The sequence below is a fragment of the Penaeus japonicus genome, unplaced genomic scaffold (assembly GCF_977035675.1).
Source record: "Penaeus japonicus unplaced genomic scaffold, GWHDUDI00000001_assembly GWHDUDI00000002, whole genome shotgun sequence".
Classification (NCBI taxonomy): Eukaryota; Metazoa; Arthropoda; class Malacostraca; order Decapoda; family Penaeidae; genus Penaeus; species Penaeus japonicus.
The window spans coordinates 3945350-3955349 of record NW_028234404.1 but is presented as its reverse complement, the minus strand read 5'-3'; the positions used below and the strand labels follow the sequence as shown (position 1 = coordinate 3955349).

The 10000-nt window shown below is 43.3% G+C and overlaps 1 protein-coding gene across 1 annotated transcript in view; it reads left to right on the top strand.

The window, feature by feature from the left end:
* LOC122267653 (uncharacterized) overlaps positions 1-9090 on the top strand; it is a 21155-nt gene extending 12065 nt beyond the window's left edge. The window contains exons 10-13 of the mRNA XM_086543978.1: positions 286-408; positions 1336-1464; positions 1644-1810; positions 1951-9090. Coding sequence (XP_086400104.1) covers positions 286-408; positions 1336-1464; positions 1644-1810; positions 1951-7777 — 6246 coding nt within the window. The 3' untranslated portion in view covers positions 7778-9090. The remainder of the gene's footprint in view (positions 1-285; positions 409-1335; positions 1465-1643; positions 1811-1950) is intronic.
* Positions 9091-10000: the final 910 nt, after the last annotated feature.

The window sequence follows — 10000 nt, the reverse complement described above, 5'->3', positions numbered from 1 at the left end:
TATGCTGTGCGCATCTCACTATGTTTGTATATATGTGTGTATGTTTGTTTGTGTGTGTGTGTGTGAGAGAGAGAGAGAGAGAGAGAGAGTATGTATCTATCTCTGTATCTATGTACTTAGTTTCCTAATTTGATGGAGCCTTCTGGTTTATAGTATTGATTTTCCAGCATGTTATTTTGATAATGAGAGGAATAACATTGACAATGATATTGATAATAATGATGATAATTATAAGAATAATGATGATGATGATGTGATGATGATGATGTTGACGATGTTTCTCAGGCATGCATGATGATGGGATCCGGAAACTGGACGGTAGAGCGCGATGAGGACTTGACTGGTCCCTATGCCTTCCTCAACACGACATGGGTAGCCTTCGACGACCCCACGAGCGCCAAGATCAAGGTGGGACAACTCGAGACAGCTTCACAGACGCTCGGACTCACGTGAAGCAAGACAGTGAAACCCTGACAGTAAACGCGACAACCAAAGAAGCCTCTAAGACGTCGAGTGTACCAGTGGTAGAAAAGTGATGGTAAAACTCACTCGTGCGGAACAGATGGAGGGTTTCGCAATCTAAGCCACAAAAGACATTCACTACATGAATATGGATAATCTAGATTTTCCAGTTTTCCCTCACTGGATAACTGGTACCAGAATGAGAGAGAAGATTGACTTGTAATATCAGGATCGGTCTTTGAGAGACCAAAAGCATTTTGATAATCATAACTTCGACAGTTACTGACGATATTAAAATGATACAACTGCCATGGGAATGATGACAACGACAGAATATGAAGAAGTTTTGACCCTTTATTAATGCACCTATGTAAGGTTTCTCAAGAAATAGATTGTACCTCACAAGATTATGATGATATTGATATGAAAGGGAATTCTTATGGTAAGTGCAAGATCTTCTTGGAAGAAAGGAAACTCCTCGATCACTTTTTGGACATGGGTGGAATTTATTGGAAATAATTACAATCTTTCACTTTCCACAAGTGTCAACAGATACATATCTTCAGGAAATATACTAACATATTACCTGCCACAACGTCTCCTAGTCTCCTATGCATTACTTAATGCTTAATATTCATCTGGCATTACATGATTCTGGTACAATGGGCATGTACACTACCTATAGATGTACTTTAGTCATGTGACTCCTCAGACTTCTATGGACTATTTTCAGGACATAATTAACCCAAAATATAATATCTTTTTACTTCTAATGGTCATAATCACGTAATTATTAATCCATTAAATAATTTGCATATAAGTAGCATACATTAAATTGTAATTATAACTCATTGTCTTGGAATTCCCCTGTAGAGCAAGTACGTGTTGCTCCGAGGACTGGCTGGTGCAGCTCTACATGATTTAGATAACGAAGACTGGGATGATCAGTGCAACCAAGGCAAATACCCTGTCCTGTCAGCAATACACGACACCTTCACACAGGTATGCACAGTATTTTATCATTAGTCTAGTTCTATCTGTGATTCTACTCTCTCTTATCTTATCTCTTTCTTAGTATAGATATAAGCAAGCACATACACATATATATAGATATATTGTGCTACATAATTACTATTCTGTTATCTATCGAAAGACATGATTTTTTTTTCTATTTTATTCAGCTTGCCCGAACACCTCGACGTGCAGTTCTGCAAAGCCTGGTTGATGATTTGGAAACTGAGGAGTCCTCCTTCCGGCCAATATCTGTTGCTTCCCCGACCGATCTTCGCAATTCCCCCTTCAGAATAGTTCGAATTGTTGACAGAACTGGAGCTATTAAGGCTATCAGGTGCATATACATAATTTTGATCTTAGATATGATTATGAAAATAATTATACTTTGACATGAATAATATGCTTACGATGAAACAACAGAACCTATGCATAACAGAATCTATATGTAATCCCTAATTCTATTTTGTATTTCAGAGCAAGCTCCGAGTCAAGGTTCGAATGCTCCCGTCAAGGCTTTTACCGAGACCCTGCTGACTGTTCCCAATTTTACCGATGTGTCAAGTTCAATCAGTATGTGGATGACTTCACTGTCTTTGAATATTCATGCCCTTCTGGGCTTGTGTTTGATGATCGGTGGGAGATCTGTGCATGGCCCTCTGCAGCTCCTCCATGTGACGGCTCCTCAGAAATTTTCCCTGTTCCTCGGAGAAAGTTTTCCTGCCCAGGAGAAGGATACTTCACTGATCCAGAGAACTGTCGCTGGTTCTTTGCTTGTAGAGACTACTATGGAAATGGAACATACACCCAATATGAGTTTAGATGTCCATTTGGACTTGCTTATGATGAGGCCAATGGTCTGTGCAACTGGCCCTGGCTTGTGGAGGGTTGTGGTCATACTGGGCCAATCCCTGATGGATATGGTGGTGTGAGCAGTGGTGCAGTCCCAGTTAGTGTGGCTTCAATTGCTGGAGGCGGATTTAGCCAAGGCAAGGCTGTATTTGGAGATGGGTCTGCTTCACAGGATCTGTATGGTGGAAGCAGTGAAAGTTGTGAAGACTGTGGATCGACGGAACTTGCTATTGGTGGTCGAGGAGTCTATCATGCTAACCGAGGCCTTATTGTTGGTGCAGATCAGAGTAATGAAAGGCTTTCATATGGTACCTTTAAGAATACTGGAGTCCCAACTATCCCTGGAACTGGTGCTAGTGGGCATGGCAGTGGCAGGCAAGGCTCCACTGCTTTTGGTTCCTCATCAAACCGAAGGCCAAGCAAAACATCGTCAGGAAGGAGAAAGTCTTCTCGTGGTCAGACTGGTCAGGGATACAATTACCAAGAGCCTGACAGTACTTTTAATCCTGCTGAGGTATCAGGTGGTTATTCTGCTCCCAATCCAGCACCTACTACTTCTCCTGGCTATGGATACAGTGCACCAGCAACAGATTCTTTCCCCTCACGACCTGCAATATCTACTACACCAGGCTACGATTACACTGAGCCCAAAAGACCTTTCAACCCTGTTCGTTCACGACCATCAGGATCCAGACCAGGAGCATCGGGTCAGCAGTCTATCAGAAAACCTTCCAGGCCATCTTCTAGACCTTCATCTTCTTACAAAGCTCCTAGTGCAACAACTCGTAGACCAACTACCACTTACCAAACTGTTACTTCTGCCCCTGCAACCACACCTTCTTCTGGGTATTCATATCCTGAACCAACTAATCCTTTCACCTCTGGTAGTTCCATCCAAGTATCAAATCCCTCACCAGTAACTTCTGCTCCAATTAGGCCAAGCACATCCTACTCAAGACCTCGACCTACACCTAGTTCTTTCCCTCCTTCAACAACTCGACCTAGTCGCCCATCACATGAATCATCAGAAGAGAATTCTGGTGGTTACTCGTACGGTGAACCAAACCAAGCCTTCAATCCTTTTATTTCAGGCTCATCTTCAAAAGCCACATCATTTGGATCCTCATCATCTGGACACTCAAGTGCTCGTCCCTCAAGACCAACTAGTCCAGCACCAGTAAACCCATTCTTGGCTGCTTCATCCCAAGGATCAGCAGAATCTTCAGATGAAGATGGTTCAGAAGGTTATCAATATGGGGCACCAAGTGGAAATTCATTCGATCCACTCAATGCTGGATCAAGTGGCACTAGGAAAGGAACTCAGGGAAGCAAATCAAGAGGACATGGCTCATCAGGAAGCAGCAGTGGATCAAGGAAGACAAGTGGTTCTCACTCCAGTGGCAGTGTAGGGTCTTCCAGTGGAGGAGGACATTTTACCATCCCTAACAGTTCCAGTGGTTCATCTGGTAGCAGACAAAGTTCTGGAAGAGGTGCATCAGGAAGTAGTGGCTATGGAGGTTCAAGTGGATCAGGAAGTCGTGGATCATCAAGAGGATCAAGTGGATCATCTGAAGAAGCTGGAAGCCGTGGTAGTGGTTCTAGCCACTTTGGTGGATCAGGTGCTGGAGGTCATGGTGGTTCTAGTCACTTTGGCAGCACTTCAAGAGGTACCGGAGGTCGTGGAGGTTCCAGTGGATCTAGCCACTTTGGAGGATCATCATCAGGTTCTGGAAGCCGTGGCAGTTCCAGTGGTTCAAGCCACTTTGGAGGATCAGGTTCTGGAAGCCGTGGAAGTTCCAGCAGCTCAAGCCACTTTGGAGGATCAGGTTCTGGAAGCCGTGGCAGTTCTAGTGGATCATCTGGTGGATATTCATATTCAGCACCAGCTAAGCCTTTCGTAACTGGATCTGCTGGATCATCTGAGGAAGATGCAGGATCTGGATACTCTGGAAGCAGTTCAAGCCACTTTGGAGGATCATCATCAGGTTCTGGAAGCCGTGGCAGTTCCAGCGGTTCAAGCCACTTTGGAGGATCAGGTTCTGGAAGCCGAGGCAGTTCCAGTGGTTCAAGCCACTTTGGAGGATCAGGTTCTGGAAGCCGAGGAAGTTCCAGTGGATCAAGCCACTTTGGAGGATCATCATCAGGTTCTGGAAGCCGTGGCGGTTCCAGTGGTTCAAGCCACTTTGGAGGATCAGGGTCTGGAAGCCGTGGCAGTTCTAGTGGATCATCTGGTGGATCATCTGGTGGATATTCATATTCTGCTCCAGCTAAGCCTTTCGTAACCGGCTCCTCGGCAGGATCAGCAGGATCATCTGAGGAAGATGCAGGATCAGGATACTCTGGAGGTTCAGGAAGCAGTTCAAGCCACTTTGGAGGATCAGGTTCTGGAAGCCGTGGTAGTTCCAGTGGTTCAAGCCACTTTGGAGGATCAGGTTCTGGAAGCCGTGGCAGTTCCAGTGGTTCAAGCCACTTTGGAGGATCATCATCAGGTTCTGGAAGCCGTGGAAGTTCCGGTGGTTCAAGCCACTTTGGAGGATCAGGGTCTGGAAGCCGTGGCAGTTCCAGTGGATCAAGCCACTTTGGAGGATCAGGTTCTGGAAGCCGTGGAAGTTCCAGTGGTTCAAGTCACTTTGGAGGATCATCATCAGGTTCTGGAAGCCGTGGCAGTCCCAGTGGATCAAGCCACTTTGGAGGATCATCATCAGGTTCTGGAAGCCGTGGAAGTTCCAGTGGTTCAAGTCACTTTGGAGGATCAAGTTCTGGAAGCGGTGCCAGTTCTAGTGGATCATCTGGTGGATATTCATATTCTGCTCCAGCTAAACCTTTCGTAACTGGCTCCTCGGCAGGATCAGCAGGATCATCTGAAGAAGATGCAGGATCTGGATACTCTGGAGGTTCAGGAAGCAGTTCAAGCCACTTTGGAGGATCATCATCAGGTTCTGGAAGCCGTGGAAGTTCCAGTGGTTCAAGCCACCTTGGAGGATCATCATCAGGTTCTGGAAGCCGTGGAAGTTCCAGTGGTTCAAGCCACTTCGGAGGATCATCATCAGGTTCTGGAAGCCGTGGCAGTTCCAGTGGTTCAAGCCACTTTGGAGGATCATCATCAGGTTCTGGAAGCGGTGGCAGTTCCAGTGGTTCAAGCCACTTTGGAGGATCATCATCAGGTTCTGGAAGCCGTGGCAGTTCCAGTGGTTCAAGCCACTTTGGAGGATCATCATCAGGTTCTGGAAGCCGTGGCAGTTCCAGTGGTTCAAGCCACTTTGGAGGATCAGGTTCTGGAAGCCGTGGCAGTTCTAGTGGATCATCTGGTGGATATTCATATTCTGCTCCAGCTAAGCCTTTCGTAACTGGCTCCTTGGCAGGATCAGCGGGATCATCTGAAGAAGATGCAGGATCTGGATACTCTGGAGGTTCAGGAAGCAGTTCAAGCCACTTTGGAGGATCATCATCAGGTTCTGGAAGCCGTGGAAGTTCCAGTGGTTCAAGCCACTTCGGAGGATCATCATCAGGTTCTGGAAGCCGTGGAAGTTCCAGTGGTTCAAGCCACTTTGGAGGATCATCATCAGGTTCTGGAAGCCGTGGTAGTTCCAGTGGTTCAAGCCACTTTGGAGGATCAGGTTCTGGAAGCGGTGGCAGTTCCAGTGGTTCAAGCCACTTTGGAGGATCATCATCAGGTTCTGGAAGCAGTGGAAGCTCCAGCGGTTCAAGCCACTTTGGAGGATCAGGTTCTGGAAGCGGTGGCAGTTCCAGTGGTTCAAGCCACTTTGGAGGATCATCATCAGGTTCTGGAAGCAGTGGAAGTTCCAGTGGTTCAAGCCACTTTGGAGGATCAGGTTCTGGAAGCCGTGGCAGTTCTAGTGGATCATCTGGTGGATATTCATATTCTGCTCCAGCTAAGCCTTTCGTAACCGGCTCCTCGGCAGGATCAGCAGGATCATCTGAGGAAGATGCAGGATCTGGATACTCTGGAGGTTCAGGAAGCAGTTCAAGCCACTTTGGAGGATCAGGTTCTGGAAGCCGTGGTAGTTCCAGTGGTTCAAGCCACTTTGGAGGATCAGGTTCTGGAAGCCGTGGTAGTTCCAGTGGTTCAAGCCACTTCGGAGGATCATCATCAGGTTCTGGAAGCCGTGGAAGTTCCGGTGGTTCAAGCCACTTTGGAGGATCAGGTTCTGGAAGCCATGGAAGTTCCAGCAGTTCTAGCCACTTTGGAGGATCTTCAACTGCACCTGGACATTTTGGAGGTTCTTCAAGCTCTGATGGATCATCTGAGGAAGACAGACACTCCACTGGTGGATATGCCTATGAAGGTCCTTCTGGTGGCAACACATTTGATCCATTCAACAGTGGATCTGGAAGCAGTGGATCAGTCAGTCATTTCACAGTATCGGGATCAGGCTCTGGACGTAAGACCTCAGGGGGAAGTGGTTCATCAGGCCACTTTGGTGGATCAACAGGATCAGGAAACAAGGGTGGTTCTGGTGGCAGGGGAGGAGCTGGTGGATTTGCTGGTTCTGCTGGAGCTGGAGCCGGTCATTTTGGAGGGTCTGGAGGTTCAGGTGGTGCCGGAGGATCCAGTGGCTCAGGAGGTTCAGGTGGTGCCAGAGGATCCAGTGGCTCTGGAGGTTCAGGTGGTGCTGGAGGATCCAGTGGCTCTGGATTCTTTGGAGGTGCAGGGGCTGCAGGTCATGCTGGAAGTGGATCTGGATCAGGAAGCGGATACGAAGGACACGGAGGCTTGGGAGGAGCAGGTACTGGAGGCGGTCATGGAAGCGGTTCCGGATCTGGTCACTTTGGAGGCATTGGAGGATCTGGAGGCATTGGAGGATCTGGAGGCATTGGAGGATCTGGAGGCAGAGGTGGTTCTGGAGGATCTGGAGGCAGAGGAGGTTCTGGAGGATCTGGAGGCAGAGGAGGTTCTGGAGGATCTGGAGGCAGAGGAGGTTCTGGAGGTTATGGAGGATCTGGAGGAAGAGGAGGTTCTGGAGGTTCTGGAGGATCTGGCAGTCCTGGATTCTTTGGGGGCGTTGGTGGAACTGGAGGAGTCGGAGGCGTGGGTTCTGATGGGCCTAACGGTCCTTATCGCACAGGTAGTTCAGGAGGTTCAAGCTCTCCCAGTAAGTCTCAAGGATATTCAGGTGTAGGCTCAAGGAAATCCATTGCCGGTGGACCTTCGCTGGTCGCTAAATTGACTCGAGGCAGGAAATTCCAGAGGTTTGGACCAGGAGGACGCCGTGACTTTGATGATAGGTTGGGCCCAGAAGTGTGCGAGCGAGCAGGTTTGTTCCGGCATCCAGACACATGTGACAAGTTCTATGAGTGCTACTGGGACAAGTGGATTGAGCGCTTTACTCTTCATGTATTTGACTGTCCCATCACTATTGTGTATGATTCTGGCATCACTGCTTGTAACTGGCCCTTCAATGGTCCCCCATGCAATGATGATAAGCATTAGAGAATTAGTGCAATCTGAGATTTCAACATCTTCATCAGTGAATTTTTTTAATTTTAACAACTACAAATTTGTATAATAGCAGCAATAACCTAGTGCATCCATCGTACACAAATGGCCTTGTTTAATGTCATAGTTTTCAGATTTCATAGTGTGTTGCTATTGCCAAGGGCCAAAGTGATTAATAACCACTAGAATATTGCAATGATCAAATGGATGCCATTAATCTCATGCAAAATATTGTATGAACGTTTCTTTTAACCTATTAGTGAAGTAGTCGAACACTAATAGGCTATTTATTCAAAATATCTATTTATTCCCGTATTTATTATTGGAGCTTATGTGACCAAGTGATCTATGGTCCCTTAAGTACTCATTTACCTTTACTTAGGAGTAGCTGTGCAATCATTCACGATTCTGTGCCAAAAGAACAACTTGCAGTATTGATAGACATGTTTTCCACATTGCAGTACATTAAGTATATTCCTGGGTGAGAAATATAACGAAAGATAAATTTGTCTATTGGACGATAAAAATCAACACCTGATTTACAATGTGTTTACATATGACAGCATATTTCCAGGAATCACTATGCACAGGCTGCTACGGTGACCTCCTCATGAAAAAAGGATTAAGTTCTTAAAAAATCTGAAACTAAAGAACAATGATTGTTGAATAGATCCGGTAGAAACACTATCCACTTTTTTTTTAATCGCTTGTAGCGAAAATATGACTTACCTTTTTATTACCACAATAGAGAAACAACCAGTGACAGGATATGTTATGATGTCTCAGTTGCTTCAACTGATGAAGCGGCCATCAATACATAAATTCTTAATTTACATCTTGTACCTTTTATATTAGTCTCTATATGTATGTTACCTGATATTCATCATTCTACTTGCCAATATCTGTTTCGCTTCTTGTGCGTTCCTTAAAGAAAGAAAGCTGCTTGCTTGCCTAAATCTGTGCTCTCCAGCTGAAGGTCTGGTGCCGCAGAAGCTTCCCCCCCCCCCCCCCTCGCGATCGTCCAGGAACCTCTGTCTCTGGGCCGCTTCATCGCGATATTCAAAGCCAGTTGATCGTAGGTCGTGAGTTCTCCCCTTGGGGGGAATTCGGACCCATATCGCTAGTTTCTTTGTATTCAGAAACATTTTTTTTTTATTCATCAATTGCTGCTTGTATGTTTGCAACAATTCATACTGGATTATGTTTATATAAAGGCACACACACATATATATAGTATGTACTTATACATATACACGTGTATGCATATATATACTGCATACACAGACACACACACACACACACACACACACACATATATATATATATATATATATATATATATATATATATATATATATATATATATATATATATATATGTATATATATATATATATATATATATATATATATATATACATATATATATATATATATATATATATATATATATATATATATATATATATATATTATATATACATATAATTATATATATATATATATATATATATATTATATATATATATATATATATATAATTATTATATATATATATATATATATATATATATATATATATATATATATATATATATTCACATATATATATATATACATAATATATATATATAATATATATATATATATATATATATATATATATATGATATATATATATATAAATATATATATATATATATATATATATATATATTATATATATATATATAATCATATATATATATATATATATATATATATATATATATATATATATATATACATACATATATATATATATATATATATATATATATATATATATATATATATATATATATGTATATTATATATATACACGTATATACATGCATTCATGTGTATATGTTTTGTATATATGTACAGACAAGGTACTTGCATAAAGTGTATACACACATACGTATGCACACTAATATGCGTGCATATGCAGACAAAATCACGCCAGCGCATAAATGGGACAATTTGATTCCTCGCTATTAATGGGATGGACGCGGTGCTGCCATTTTTATTGTGTAAAAAAAAATCATTACTGCTGAATAATGCACTTCCTTTGGTGGTAAATAAACTTACCACTGCTTCCTCTGGTGTTTGTGTTTTGCTGTAGAGTCCTATTTGCAAATGCCATTTTATTGAATTAGGGTTTTGTGATATTTATTATTTCATACTGTATATGAAT